General features: G+C 43.0%; 1 protein-coding gene across 3 annotated transcripts in view; it reads right to left on the bottom strand.

Moving 5' to 3' along the window:
• Positions 1-16151, bottom strand: part of IRAK3 (interleukin 1 receptor associated kinase 3) — a 61707-nt gene that overhangs the window by 3788 nt on the left and 41768 nt on the right. Inside the window, exons 9-12 of one of the 3 annotated variants that reach the window (XM_058557701.1) lie at positions 8224-8422; positions 7897-7959; positions 7644-7808; positions 5242-5836 (exon numbers count right to left, since the gene is read on the bottom strand). In XM_058557701.1, the coding sequence (XP_058413684.1) occupies positions 5321-5836; positions 7644-7808; positions 7897-7959; positions 8224-8422 (943 nt within the window). In that variant the 3' untranslated portion in view covers positions 5242-5320. Of the gene's footprint in view, positions 1-1057; positions 5837-7643; positions 7809-7896; positions 7960-8223; positions 8423-16151 lie in introns of those variants that run through there. The other 2 variants (XM_058557699.1, XM_058557702.1) reach the window with 2 other exon arrangements.

Below are 16151 nucleotides of genomic sequence, written 5' to 3' on the forward strand. Positions count from 1 at the left end.
CCCCTAAGAAAATACTCGTAAGTCTAATGGACCCTCAAATATATATAAATAACGTGGGACAGAAAAATGGAAACAAAATACATCTAACATCAGTTTATCCCCTGTCAAAATGCTGGTCTATCATTGCTTAGACACGGTTTGGGAATATTTTCCACCATGAAGTGAATTTATAAGCAATGTACACAATGCCTAATTCCTCTTTTCAAAGACAGCTCAGATATTAGTACTTGAAGTTAATAACTTTTATCCAAGAATGGTGAGATGAAACCATTTAAGCAAATGATGGATGATAGTCTGGATATTAGAAAGACAGACTCTGGTGCAATCTAGATAGCAGTCTTGGTACATCAGACGCCAGTGATTTTGAAGATGTTGTCAAGGACTACTTGATTCATTCATTTTACAAATATTTATTGGGCCATATTATGTGCCAATTACTATGCTGGCTGTTAGGGACAGAAAAATGAGGATACAGCCCCTGCCCTTAGGGAGGTTTCCATTTTGTGGAGAAGAAGAGAGACGTCAACTGGCAATTCCAGTATGGGCCAATAGTGAGGGAGGCCTGCGTAGATTCTGCAGAAGCAGCCTGCGGAAGATGCCATCAGCCTTCAAATGAATGCCTTGAAGAAATCATAGGTCCACGGAAGAAAAGGCTCTGTCATGACTGCCACAAAGTGTGACGCTGACTGCTTAGTGCACACTAATAGCAAAACGCTGGGTACATGGAGATATCAACTATTCAACAGGACGAGGAGAAAAGCTCTCTGAACCCCAACAGAGGAGCTAGCAGAGAAGGCAGGGTCTACGTCCAGAGAATACTCTGAGATAGCTCCGTGTGGAGGGCTCATGGAGAGCTGCCAGTCAGTGTGAGAACTGAGATAAAGCTCTGCCACGGAGTTCCCTATTCACCACTCATTCATTTATTCACGAAGTTCACTAAACCTAAGTTCACGAGCACAGGGATCTTGGTTGGGTTTGGATTTTGCTGTATCTCCACCTGTTGGTAAATACTTATTCAATGAATGAATGGATGGATGAATGAATTCACTTAACTCACATCAAATGACCGCAGAGGTGGTCCTACAGCAGAGGAGCAGGGTAATGAAAAAGGCAGAAGACATGACCAGGCTTCAGTGACTACTGAAAATTTCTGGAATCAACAAATGACTTTTCACATCCATTCCTTTTCGTAGGAGCTTGAATCTGCAGTGGCTTCTTTGTGTAATGTGGAGGACAAGAAAGAACATGGGCTTTGAAGTCAGACAGACGTGGGTTCAAATCCCGGCTCCTCCAGATCTGGGAGGCCCTTAGGCAAGTTACATACCCCGCCTGAGTCGGTTTCCTCTTCTCTAAAATAGGAATTATACCTTCCGGGAGGCTGTAAGGGTTAAACAGGAAGAAACACACACAGCTCTGGACCCAGTTCCCTTCGCCCTCAACCCATCCTTCCAGCCCTGGAGGCGGGTTTGTGTAGAGCTCTAGGAGAGCCGTGGGCCCCCAGTTCCCTTCTATCCATCCTGGAGAGCTTCTTGGGCACTCTTTTCCATTTCTCTTAATCCCTTCTCTCCTTCCAGGAGTCTTCTCCAAGACGCCTTCCTTACCCTCTTGAATGTGCACAGTAATCTCTGCCTTCCCCTCCCCCTGTCCACCCTCACTTTCGGTTCCAACGGTTTGTGGTTCAAATAACAGATGTCACCGTACTGTTCACTTGGGCAGATGCCTTTCCTTCCTTCCTAAAATGCTTGCGCCTTACTTGGTACCTGAGTAGCCAACACAGTGCCTTGCTTCTGGCAGATGCTCAATAAATGTGACTTGTGATAACGCTCACTTCCTGTACTCACCGAACCTCAGGTCATGAAAGTTGTATTACACAGGCTGATGTAGTACCAACCATGAAACTTCACCCGCATGCAGTGAATCACAGATCATTAGAATAATTCTCAAGAAGCCAATACAATTGATCGTGTCAGAAATCCCATACCTATTTTCAAAAACAACAAAATATTTTCTCCATGTTTTGGGGAATTATAAAATGAGACAAAAACCCTAACAAGTGAATAAGATCTGCCTGGAGGATTGCCCACGGGGTGTTATAAGGATGAAGATGAGTGAGATTCCTTACTAATTCATGTTTGCTGATCAGAGGGAACACTTGGAGGCTCTTCCTTGGTTTCTTCATGTATCTTAGTCTCTACATCATGAAGCCATGGAGGCATCCTCTTATTGCCCACAGCAGGACGCAAAGATTTAATTCCTATCAATTAACATTTATGAATGCACCCACTAGAAGGCAAATCTAGTCAGGAGGACTGGATTACTCAACAGAAAATTCTGGTAATTTCCAGCCACAGTGGCAGCTGTTTACCATATCATTAATCAGGTTATTGCCAGCTAATCTGACTTGGTCTTTAAGAAGTCCACCACAGTCACACCCTAGCAAGGTGATCTAGTCAAAAAAGATCATTTATTAACAATATTTGTAGAGTTCTTACTCTAAGGTAAACAAAATCCTAAGTAATAGGGTGAATATAAAAGAATTAAAAGAAATGGTTCTCTCTCAAAAATCATACAAAGTAGATGGGAAGGTAGAATCTACTGATCTATAACAACTTGAGGACACTTGAAGGCACTGGTTCTCGAAGGGCGGCCTGCACATCATCAGCAGCAGCAGCAGCACCTGAGAACTTGTTAGAAAGCCAAATTCCTAACCCCAGACCCACTGCGTGTGAAACTGGGTTGGGCCCAGCAATCTGTGTTTTTAACAAGCCTTCTGACGCACAATAAAGTTTGAGAAACATTTCTTTAAGTCAACTAAGCAAGTTCAAATCAACACGATACCAACAGATGACACATGTGCTGAGTAATGGCGTGGTCTGGTGTTCCTCAGAGCTTCCTCGATGACCTCTCGTTGACGGTACTGGGGTGTCCAGATCCAAAGTGGAAACAGTTGGACCTAGAGCCAATTCTTGGTTGTCTTGATTTCTTCTTTTGAATTACTAGTGGCAACTTCACACGATTCCAGGCTCATTTCCCCAGTTCAGCCAAAATACTTTCAGACTACATCTCTAAGCTAAATCGGCCTCAGAATGGTTTACAATACATAAAGTCAAATTACTGCTTCCTTTCATAACACGTATGATGCAGAGTTGCCAAACGAGGACAGGTCACAAGAATTAAAATCATATGAAGTCTAGTCCAACTCTTTCCCCCACTAGTCTTAGCACATGGTCAGTTTGGGAGCATTGTGAACACACGTGTCATGATCCGATGGGGAAGGCAGCCTTAGGCAGCCAGGTCCCTTGAAGACCACTTGTGAGCAGGGCCTCTCCCAAATGCTTACCTGGGACCTTTATCTGGCCTGTCAATCAGAGGAAGGCTTATTGTATTTTGAATTGCACTTCCTGCCACGAGATCCTTTTTCTTAGAACTGTAGCTCCATGTTTCTGACCTTGGTCTGTTAACCTGACCCTGATTCCTGATGACTTCTCTATTAATTTTTCCTGAATCTGGACTCCAATCTGACTATGATTAACCCAACTGTACTGACTCACCAAAAAAAAAAAGGCATGAGCATATTTCTTTGAGGCACAGAAAACTAGGGATCTACCCTTTTATTATAAAAGTACTGGAGAGAGAGTCCATAAATTCTCTGGAAATGGTTTTTGTGCAGTGTTTCTATCCATCATCATAAAGACAGCCATTATCCCCACTTTGTTAATTTACTCAGCAATGTTTACTACAGCTGAATTTTTGATTATGTGGGTTCATAGAGATAATTTAATTCAACTTAATTTATCAGGAAGCACCTGCTCTGTATAGGATAACACGCTAGGCCCTGAAGAGATGGCCCCTGCACACTCAGGGAATGAGACAGACAGAGAAATGGCACCCAGAGATGTCTACATCCTAATTCCAGAGACCTGTGAATATATTACTTTACAGGAGAAAAGGGACATTCCGATGTGATTAAATTAAAGGATTTTTGTGATACACAGATTTTCCTGGATTATCTGAGTGGGCCCCATGCAATCACAAGGATTCTTATAAGAGAGAGGCAGAAGGGCCAAAGTAAGAGAAAGAGGTGATGAAGAAGAGATCAGAGAGAGAGAGAGATCTAGATTCAAAGATGCTATGTTGCTGGATTTGAGGATGGAGGAAGAAGCCATCAGCCAAAAAATGCAGATAGCTTCTAGAAGCTAGAAAAGGCAAGAGAATGAATTCCCCCCTAGAGCCTCCAGAAGGAATGCGGAGGACCTCTGACTTCCAGAACTGTAAAATAATTACTTATGTTGTTTTAACCCACTAAGTTTGTGATAGCTTGTTACAGCAACAATAGGAAACTAATACAGGGAGTTTACTATCTAGTAAGAGATATAAGATGACACAGACAACTTTGATGTAATTCAGAAAGTGACAAATAAAAAACAGAAATTGCTGTGGAAATGCAAATAAAGTGAGTACTTCTGGCTAGAGAGATTAGGGAAACTTCCGGTGAGCCCTGAGGGACTGGGTAGGATTTCAAAAGGGGGCGATCCGGTAAACAGCAAAAATGAAGGCACAGAGTTAGAAGGTATGGAATCAAACAAAAAGCTGACCTAGGCCCTTATGACCAGCCACTTTCTTAGGAACAAAAATTACATGATTAAAATTTCATACATAGGTCTCTAAATTTGTAAAAAAAAAATTGTAATAATAGTCAACAACTATATTATATGTGATAAACTATCCTAAGAGTTTAAATACAGAAACACAGATCTTGGGCAGGAATCCCCTCTCTATACAGAACAGTCAGAGCTGTGGAGAACTGGTTCATTTCCAGACAGGCAGGCTTGACAGGGATGAACAGAAGTATATCACGGGTCGATCAAAATAAACAAAAAGGCAACTCTTTAAAAAGGCATCTATTAACATTTACAAATCAGACATTTCCTAAGCCTTGGCAAGCAAGCTAAACCAAACAATGGAATCCAAGTGAACTGAAGTCACTTAGCAGATTGGAGGCTGAGCACTCACACTGAGGTGGGTGGAGAAGACATTAGAATCCGGTCCCTTTTTGGTAGGTTTTGATTGTTTTGTTTGTCTGAAGCCAGAGCCCATGATCTTAAGTAATTCTGAGTGGCTCTAATTTAGCCCAGGTTTGATCATGAGGCAATTATCCTGATAAAATAAATTTTTAAGCCACCTTGTTTTTCGAGTTGGAAAGGAAGGAACAGGATTGTGCAGATTGTTGATGTGCATTACCCAAATTCACCATCCATCATCCTCTTGGCATTACTTATGAAGGCAATGTCTTCCCCAGATGACACCTGCACTCAGGGCCTCAGCAATACTTGCTTTCTTCTTTATCATCTGGTGAAATTGACTCCTTTTTGTACTCTTCACATTCGTTCCAGGAAAATTCGGAGGAACAGCTAGTCTCCACTGGACTGCTCCTGTAAGAATGGCCTGGAGCTTCTACAGAAGGGTCCACATTCATACCATAGGCGCTTGAGTCCTGGGATGGGGCTGCATACTTTGGAGACGAACTTTCTTCACAAGAAGAACTGGGCATGTTCCAAGCGTCCTCATTTCTCTTATGCCCTGTCTTTCTGTCAAAGCCCAGAAATGTAACCTCAGACTGGCTGCATTCAAAGGGAATTTTCTGAGTCATTCTATCTTTTCTCCAGCCTTTATCATGAGGCAGTGAAGGGTTATTCTGGTTTTCATCATTTTCCACGGGAATACTTGGTACGTTGTCCAAGAACACAGGAGAAGGACACCTGAAGGACTTCAGTGAGGTGGGAGGATCTTCAGCAAAATACAAGCTGGCTGGAGTGCTTTCCAGAACAGTCAGGACCTGAGGAACCAAGAAGCCGACAAACACTGAGTTAACCTTGAATAACCTCTCCTTTTACCTTCTTTCGTCTACCTATTAAGGAATATTCTCTTATGTTCACGAAATAAGTTTGACCATAAAATTTTGAATGAGAAAGAGTTAAAGATTAGCTAAACCCCTTCATTTTAATGAGTAAATTCATTTGAAGCAAAGAAACTGCACTGAATTAAATATCAAGAGACCTGACTTCAGGCCTAAGTTTGCCACTGACTACTTTGTGACCCTGGGCCAGTCTCTTACCATTTTTTAGTCCAAACTTAATATGTGGAGCATCGGAAGGGGTCGGGGGACAGTGGACCCAATCCCTGTTCTCAGGTGCCAGAATTACCTAAGGGAGTTTTCTTAAAATACAGATCCCTTAGCCCCAACCTAAGATTGTCATTCAAAAAAATATGGAGATGGGGGCCCAGGAATCTGCATTTTAAAAGCTTCCCACTGGATTGGAATGTGCAGCCCGAATTGAGAACCGCTGACCTGATATAAAATAATATATAACATCCCTTCACACACACACACGTAATTTGAAAAAATACATATAGAGAGCTTTATAATTTACAAAGAGCTTTCACACACATCACCTCATTTAATCTACACAAACAACATTATTATTCTCATTTTATACATAAGAAAGCTGAGGCTCAGAAAAAGGAATCACTATCAGCAGCCAGTAAGGAGCAGACCTGTTGCTTGACCTCAGATCTCTGGGCTCCCAATTCCACGCTCCTTCCACTCTATATCTCACAGCTCCTCTTGGGCCCAAGATTCCAGGTAACATAGCTCTTACTGGTGGTGTCAGGTCTAGAACACAGCTCTCCTGACTCCCAGGTCACTGCTCTGCATATTCTGATTATGTCATTTCCTTGTTTAAAACCCTTTCATGGCTCTACAATAGACTCGGGATAAAATCCAAACTCCTAGAATGCAATTCATGTCCCTCTAACCCCTGGAACCTTCTATCACTTTAACCACTCCAGCTTTTCCCTCACCCCCTCCCACTTCCACGATGCTGAACTCCCTGCAGTCTTAGCACCCTGGAATCCATCACCTGCGAGCCTTTGTAGGTCTGGATTCTCTCTGCCTCGAATGTCCTTCCATCCTTACTGCTGCCTAAATCCAAATCTGTTCTTCAGATCGTAGCTTAGCCGTCACCTCCATCAAGAAGCTTCCTTGACTTCCATAGGCTGGTAAGTATTCTGACTCTACGCTCCCATATGGGCCTGGACTCCCATCAGTCATTATGCTTATCTTTCCATACTGAAATTCCATGTTTACTGATCTGACCCTCCTCTTGGACTGTGAGCTTGAGGGCAGCGACTATATCTTGATCACCTGTATCCCCAGTACCCAGTACAAAGTCTCGTGCATGCAAAGTGGGCACTAAATAAACACTTGTTCAACAAATAAATAAATGAATGGATGATTAAATCCATTCAGACAGATGTGTACATAAAAAAATCAATAAGGGAAACACATGCTGCGTTTTTAATGGGCCAGATCTCTTAATGAAAGTTGAATAAAATATTCTCTCCAAACTACTCCCTACGTATTTTCACTAAATTTTTTGTGCTGCCCTGGTTCCACCCAATAATGACCTCTACCAGAGTACCAAAAGATGCGACTTGTTGACTTGGAAAAGCTATCTGTTAGGTTAGATTTCTCTGTTGGGGGCTGGATTTGTCTCACTGATAAAAGATTCACTTAGACACACAATTTATCCAATTTAGATTTTCTAGGCGCTCAGTTTTGAATAAACCACATGTATACACACTTCACCCATCGATGGTCTTAACTTCGCCCGTGTTGCAACACACTGGCCTGCCAAAGAGAATAGCTTGGCGGAGAGATTCCGGGGACAAGGACACACTTTCTTATCTACAAATGAGAGACATGAATCGAGGCCTCTCTTCTCCATCAATTCCATAAGCAGATCCCTCTAGGAAGAGAAGAAGACAACCGTACCATTTAGAACTTGATCAGAAAAACAACCAAGAGCTAGATGCAGAGACGAAGACAGTTCTTACCAGCTGGACATGCTTTGGATCATCTAACACCACTTTACAACCTGTCAGAACTTCCATTATTACCTACAAAGAAGATATAGACAGTCAGCTACATTTGTTAAATACATACACATAATCAGTTGCAACTCCTAACCTTGATGATGAACATGGTTCATTCTAATTAATGACCTTATATTTTATTACTTGACTGATTGCGTAATTTTAATGCATAAGACAATAACAGGAAATCAATAGGTCCAGAAGTTAATGACCTTAAAAAAATTCTTAGAATTGAGAGCATGCTTGGCGATGAACACCCCCCCTTTGTTAACTTCAGTTGGCACTCACAATCCCAAAGCTGTAGACGTCAGTTTTGATGGAGAGTTTGCCCTGCCGGATGTACTCCTCGGGCATGTACCACAGATGTCTCCTGCTGCAGCTGGTCACGCTGATGGTGCAGGGCTGATGTTCCAGGTGGGGTCGGAAGTGTGCCATGGCAAAATCAGTTAGTTTGGGTTGAAACTGATCATCCAAAAGTATGTTTGCACTAAAATTGTGATCAAGCACAAACAAGACAAAAAAACCATAAGGGCATTCCGGTGAAAAACAACATGACAAGCTCACCTTCACACCTGGTTAATTCCAAACACTGACAAAATAAAGCCATATGTAGTTTTCCAGGAACCAGAGGACACTTTCCCATTTTTCTTAAAGTATAAATCCAAGTGTTTTATAAAACCTAAAACAAAAACATGACCTAGGAAGAGTGGGCATTTCCAATTTACAGACACATATATGGAGTTAGTGGGTACCGCTGATGGTTTGTCTACAGGAGAAACTAACGTTACCCAAGCAGCTTTCCTTGTGCTCTCCTTACATGTGATGAGAACAGTAGCCGAGTTTTAATCAGCTAGGAATTACGTGTCTGTTATGTGCACAGAGCTGTGTGTGGAACGCCCGGCTTATCACCAGAGAGGCGCTGACCTGCGGTGATCTGAGGAATCTTTGGGAGCCCCTGCCTTAAGGATACCCTACTGCATTGTCCCAGCTCTAGGCTTTTTTGTCCTTGAGTCTTATTTAAAACATAAACATCTGCAGAGGCAAAGGCTAAGTGCTTGGAGTCGGTGTCAGCTGTTTGTCACACAAAAACCTTAATGATCATTTAACATCGTGGCTGAGAGTAAGCAGCCGAAGACTTTCACTTTCGAAGGGTTGTCCCAGCAGGGATGGGAAAGGATGAGCCCACGCATTTCACATGGCCCACACCTGCGGGGAGTCCCAGCTCTGCCTCTTCCTGGCTCTGGGACCCCTGGCAGGTTACTTCACCCCGTAAGCCTCAATGCCGTCTTTCCTCACATGTGAAATGAGGAAAACAACAGAACTGACGTGGGGAATATACATAGCCTCCTGCCTGACATACGGTAATGCTCAATAGATGGTCGGTAAGACGAGAATGAGTAATTAATCATGAGAGAGCAGATGGATACTGATAAAAGAGGTGGGTGGGCCAAGAGAAAGGTACCTATTTCTCAGCTTGGCTTAGGGCTTTTCGGAGCGTGCTTTTTGTTCCCTGGAAACAAAGCTTCTAATCCTAGGCCTGCCCATCCAAGAGGCCAAGTGGTACAGTTGTAGTACTACACATTGTTACTAAAAGGGGTAACAGCTACAGGATGAGAACAAGCTCTTCTTAATCCTGAACAAACACGGGATCTTACAGAAGCGCCAGAGCCCTTGCTGTCCCTGTACAAGGAGGCACAGGCACACCTGGTTCCACGGCTCTGAATCGCAGGGGTTACAACAAGTCAGAGTATTCAGAGTCCTGGCTCTATTCAGAGGATCTGAAGCTAAGACCTCAAGAATTCTGGTCCAGACTTTGTCTAGCACTGTGTTGATGACAGACAAAATGGAGAGACACCCCAGGGCCCTTTAAGGGTAGAGAGGGACACATTCTAAACTTTGTTCACTCTCTCTCCTCTAAGGCTGGCAGGAAAATTGCAAGATCCAGAGATTCCCCGTTCTGCATGAGGCCTGAGGCCCTCACCTGTTATGTGATCCCTGCATTTACGAGGAGACAGTCAGGAGGGCCCGGCCCTCCAGACTTGTGTCAATAATCACAGCCCTCTTTCTTCTCCTTGCCTTATCTTTTCTCCCCAGACATTTCAGACCTGGCAGCTTCTAGGGCCAGCCTGGGCCTCACACATGCATATCACTCCTCACCCATCCTTCGGGTTTCTCACTTGGGGAGCAGTGGTGACTATCCTGACATACCCCTGAAGACGAGGGATCCACTAGAGCAGAGCCTGCCTTCTCTCCAGCTCTAGATAAGAACAGACAATCAGTTCAGCATTACTTCTTCCACAGGTGTACACTTCACGGGTTCAGATCAAGGCTGGGACTTCTGGAGATGCCCTGATCACTGCAGAGTGCTGGGGTATTCAGTGCAGGAGTCTGCCAGGTGGGCCGGGAGGTGAGGTGGGCAGACAGGTGCATTAACTCTCACTCCCAGGACCCAAGCTTCTGCCTCTCCAGCTCTGCTGCACTGAGAGCCTGGCTCTCTTCTGCGCACACAGCTACCCCCCACCCCCTTTATTTCAGCCTAGAAGGAGGATCGAAAAATTCTGAATGCCAGAGTTTCAATGTCAAACATCTAGCCCTCTTCCTCCTCCCCCCCAGCTCTAAAGAAGGAATAAAACCATAAGTTAAAATGCCAGAACCATGAGAATGCAAAAGCCGAATTTGTGAAACACTTAGAATCCCTGAAGAATAGGTCTTTCCTAAGTACGAAAGAAAAAAAGAAAGCAACAACAACAAAAAAAACCCATAATCTAATCCATTTATTTGACGCTCAGAACAACTGGTGGGAAGCTTTCAGCAACTGGTGACTCATGCTTCCGCAAGTGTCAGGCAGAGGTGTGCTGGTGACCACAATGCGTTACACAACAAACCGCAGCAGCCTCTGGGTCACGGAGCAGCCGGCAGTGAGAATGTGCATTTGTCCTAGGACGCGGCATTTACACTTTGAATAATGGTATTTGGTCAAAAGACAAGTTGTTTACCAGCAGACTTTCGCGTGTAACATAAATTTTAAGTCCAGTGATTTACTTTGTTCTAAATAAAGGTTAATGGAGCTGAGGAAGAATGTTCTGTTTTAGGAAAGCGGAAATTGCAAAAGGCCCTTTAACAATCAATTTTACTGTAATCTTTCCCCTGCGTCAATCTTAAATAGAACATTCAAACATAAAGTACCTTCAGCTACCATGCAGGTCAACTGAACACGTTTATCCCGTGGAGGGTAAAACAGTCTAACAAAATAAAGACAACATAAAATAACTAAAATCATATAACTATATAACGCAGCAAAAGGGTGGCTTGCAGAGAGAGAAAGACAAACACCGTATGATCTCACTCATATGTGGAATATAAACCAACACATGGACAGAGAAACTGTATTGTGGTTACAGGGCCAACGGGGCTGGGGGGTGGGCACAAGGGGTGAAGGGAGACATGCATATGGTGATTGACAAAAATGCACAACCAAAATTTCACAATGTTATGAATTATTAAGACATCAATAAAAAAATTAAAAAAAAAAAAAAGGGCGGCTTGCTAGCTATTGCGACTACCAAAGAGACAGAAGAGACATACGCCATGGCCCACACCTTCAATGTGATGTTTCTACAACCTATTTCTTCTATTCTTTCCCACAAGGCTATTTACCGTAACAGAAAGGCCATCACCTCTCTAGATAATTCTTCCAGCTGAAGGATCGGTGGTGGTACACTAAGTAGACGTGGAAAATCCTACACAAGGTGGTGAACTGGTATTATGACTCTGGGGACGTTACTTAATCTCTCTGTTGCTAGGGGTCTCTAGGACAACTCTTTTTTGGGGACCTGAACTCCCAAAACAAAAGCTACAAGAACTGCTTTCTTTGCTCACCAGGGTGTCTGCTAATTTAGTTGAAGCTCTTGGGTCTTAAAGGTAAAGCAAGATGATACACCTAGATTACAACGCAGGATTTGAATTTAAGTGCAAACACCATGTTTCATATGGAAGTGCATGATTGGTCTTTAAAGACATATATTTTTAAAGGATTTTAGAGGGAATTATGAGTGCCCATTAGTCCAGCTCCTGAGTGCCTGGCAGCTCTCAGGGAAAGTCCAGACTCCACTCAGGCCCCAGAGATAAAGAGGACCCAACTGGCCTCTCCAGGACAGCCTGAGGCAACAGGACATCTTCCTGTCTGTGCCACTGCTGTTGCAACACCATGACACCCCTCACCAGATGAGGCAAGACCCAGTTTCTCCAGGAGCCCGCAGGTTACTGGAAAAGGGCGCACCCCCTCCCCCACCTCAGCATGCAGTGCCTCCAGCCTGAAGTGAGTGAAGCTGAAACTGTTTACCCCTCGTGGATTAGGGAGCTTTCTCTTTCTTTCCCATTGAACCCGGGCAGGACTGAGAGACACCATTAGAGCTTGTTTTTGCTTAATTGGTGCCTTGTGAGTCTAGGCTCTCTGTGTACAGGCCCAGTCAATAAGGGGTATTGCTGCTTTAAACGTAAAACTGCGTCTCTAACCAAGCTAGCACAGCTTCCTTAAGCCTCAGTTTTCCTTGCAGGTAAAAGGATTTGATAATGCTGACCCCACAGAGTTCTTACCATGATTAAACGAGAAAACGCAAGCAGGGTGCCTGACATACAGGGAGGCCCTCGAAATGTGCTTTAAAGGACGTAGCCTGGCCATTGTCCATCCTATACCCACCACCTTACCTTAAAGTCCCAAGAAACCTGGCTGGGTACTCCAGAAGTTCAAGGACACCAATTTAAAGTAACAAAGGTACAGAGGATTGAAGGATGACCCTGGAGATCTGAGGACCCTTGGGTTAATTACTTTCAAGGCATCCATTGAGTTTCAAAATAGTTCCAGAAGAACCTGACTAAGTAACATTTCCAGATATTTTAAGACCATGAGAGAAAAAGATATACATTGTTTGGCTGTATGTATCTATGTGCATAAATAAGTGACTGTTGGGGTTTAGTGACATTGGAGGTAAATAGAATTAACGGGAAATTTTAAATTATGTAATATTTATTTGTTTTGGCATCCCTCAGGAAAAATGAACATATTTGGATATTTTAGAAGAAGAGAGACACTAGGAGGAACATAGGAAAGTTTGAGGAAAAAGAACTGTTAATACCTAAAATGTTTCTGAAAAACAAAAATAGTTTTTTGGGGGAGGAGAAGGGGAGAGAGGAGATTGGTTAATTAAACACACAGTCGGTCAAACAAACAAACAGATTTTGCAATCCCTGCAGGCTTTACCATCCCTGCAAAACAGTGAGCTGGGGTCCTGCCCGCCACACACATCAGGTCTGGGGGCAAAGACAGGGGGAGCTTGGGCCCTCAGGTGAGGGTGTCATCACTGCAGGAAGGGGCCAATCTGTGGCTTCCTACCTTCATTACAACCACTCAGTCTTTCCAGTCCCACACAAACGAAATTCTCCATGCACTTACTACGACCACACATCTCGAATCAATTTGTATCTTGTAAAAATTCATTTTTAAGCAAATGGCTTCTTCCTTCCTTTCTCTCCTAGACTACCGCCCTTGTATGAAAGATTGTTTCACTTGGCAGGAGACACATGACAATACCGATGAGAGAACATGATCCTAGAGGAGACGTTAGAAATGTTCACCAAGATTACCTCCTTGCTTCGGAAACATTAACAGGAATGAATGTCTGGGATGAAAAATGCCGAGGATAAAATGCATTTCAATTTAAAATCGTTCATAAATGTGAAAACAATTAAGCTCGCCCAGGGATAGGATGGAAATAACAAGAAAGTTTACTGCTTTCAGATGCTCTTATGTGATCCTGTAATTCAAAAACATCTTCGTTTCCCAAATAAAAATATGAGGGCCTTTTGCCAAGAGGACACCTCAACTCTTCAAGATTCTTTTCTTTAAATCCTTTTTCCTCCTCAAATTCTACCATCTGGAAATGAATTTTGTTTTTATAACATTCTCTTTGAAGAGTTCAAATTACTAAGACATTTTTGGGCTAACTAAACCACCAGACTTCTCGAAAATACCTTTGAGATGTGGGCTTGGTTTCCTCCTTGGGTGTTCCACAGCTGTGTCCTTGACAGTCTCTCCCTCTACAGGTTATTTACTCTCACTGCTTGAACAAGGCAAAGATTCTGAATGCAGATCTCCTGCCCAGTCTCCCCCTCAAAGTCTGCTGCCTACTGCCATTTTCACTAGGAGCCCAATGTCAGCATTTCCAAATTTGCACATACGAATTATGTTCTCTTCTCCTGCCCAATTTCCCTGCCTCTGCCCGTGAAACCAATGCACTCCCAGGAATCCTGGCTAGGAACCCTTCTTTACCAAATAAGAGCATAATTGCTGGACCCACACAAACATGGAACCCCACCTCCCTTCCCATCTACAGACACGTGACAGAGGCAGATTACTAACCTCTGTAAATCTCAGTTTTCTCCGTTAAGCTAAGACCCATGATACCTACACTCAGTGTTGTTGGCAGCATTCATAAGTTATTCAGTGGTCTTATATGTTGGGTCTAACGTCCTCTGGCCTTCACTGAGCTCCCTAATCGTCTGCAGCCCACCAGCTACCCTGAAGGTATTCGCACTTAGACCAGTGCAGTCAGGATAGACTGCGCTTATTGCTGTTCCCCTCACCCGCCAAGTACTCCCTCTCCCTTATTTTTATCCAAATCCTCTATGCAGTCTAAGATTCACTTCCTCAAGGAGTTTTCACTTGACTACTCTGAATTCCGGTGACCCTCCTTCTCCAAGTTCCTGCTGTACAGCCTGCACTTACCATTTGGCACTTACTCAGAGACCAGTTCATGCCGTTTACATAGCATAATGCTGAGTTTACAGAAGATGCTAGGCAAAAGCTGTTGATATAATCAGTTTGTTAATTAACAGAATTTGAAACCATAAGTAGCCTTTGACCACTCGGTATGTGGCAAATCCGTGGCCCAAATGTTGCCAAAACATCCTCCCCTATCCTTGGCAGCCATCGCTAATTGAGTTCAGAACACACCCATCCCAGATTCCCTTTCAACACTGCATGTGGGAAGTCATTACCCATCAATCAAAGATGGAATGTGAGAAACTCATTTGTCATCCCTGCAGATCTTTTTCAGATGAGGTAAATGAGGCCACATGATTGAAATGACTTGTTGTACGCAAAATAGCTTGTTAGTGGCAGACCCAGAGCTAAAGCCTCGCCCTCCTTTTTCCCTGTTCGGTGCTCTCTCGATTTACTGCATTTAACTGAAAGAAACATCGGAGCTGGGTGGACACCATCTCCTTTTGCTCAGACAAAAGGTGTTGCTCACACTTTGAGCCCCAGGCTGCTGAATAATGACTTAACAATCTTCATTTCTTAAGCTATTTTAAAAACCACAAAGGTGTAAAATTATCAAGGTTCTTTGTTGCTAGAATTAATTACAGAGAAGGAATGAACTGAAATGTTAGGACATCACTTAGCAACTAGAGACTCCCTCTAGGAACTTCTTCTGATTACTCAGTTTGAAGTAGAAAGGTCTGATGCCAAGTTATTTTTTTTTACTCTTATTTTTACTATAAGAGTAGAACATAATCTTTAAATAAAAATTTTAAAGACATAAAGTAGGGGCCGGCCCTGTGGCTTGGTGGTTAAGTGCGCGCGCTCTGCTGCTGGTGGCCCGGGTTCGGATCCCGGGCGCGCACCAACACACCGCTTCTCCAGCCATGCTGAGGCCGTGTCCCACATGCAGCAACCAGAAGGATGTGCAGCTATGACATACAACTATCTACTGGGGCTTTTTTGGGGAAAAATAAATAAATAAATAAAATCTTAAAAAAAAAAAAGACATAAAGTAGAAGTAAAAAGCCATTAAATAAAAAGCCATAGTCTCGCCATCTAAATAAAGCCTTATTTATATTTTGGCATGATTTACTTTCAATCTTTTATTTTTAATTCATGAATTTGTAGTTCTACAAAGTTATAATTGTGTACTGTGTATTACTCAATTTGGCTTTTGTTCACTTAATCTCACTTAATGCACATTGTTCCATGTTATTTCATACTATGAAAAACATTATTTAATAATGTCAAATGATGTATGATAAACTCTTCTGTGATTCATCAGTCTGAGGCCCAAATGCAGGGAAGAAAATAAAGGTGGCAATACCTTCCCTTTCTCACTCCAACAAAAACAGAGCCTTATAGAAAAGGTGACTAACACATTTTGAGGTGTCCT

This window comes from Diceros bicornis, chromosome 17 (genome assembly GCF_020826845.1).
Source record: "Diceros bicornis minor isolate mBicDic1 chromosome 17, mDicBic1.mat.cur, whole genome shotgun sequence".
NCBI classification, from domain to species: Eukaryota; Metazoa; Chordata; class Mammalia; order Perissodactyla; family Rhinocerotidae; genus Diceros; species Diceros bicornis.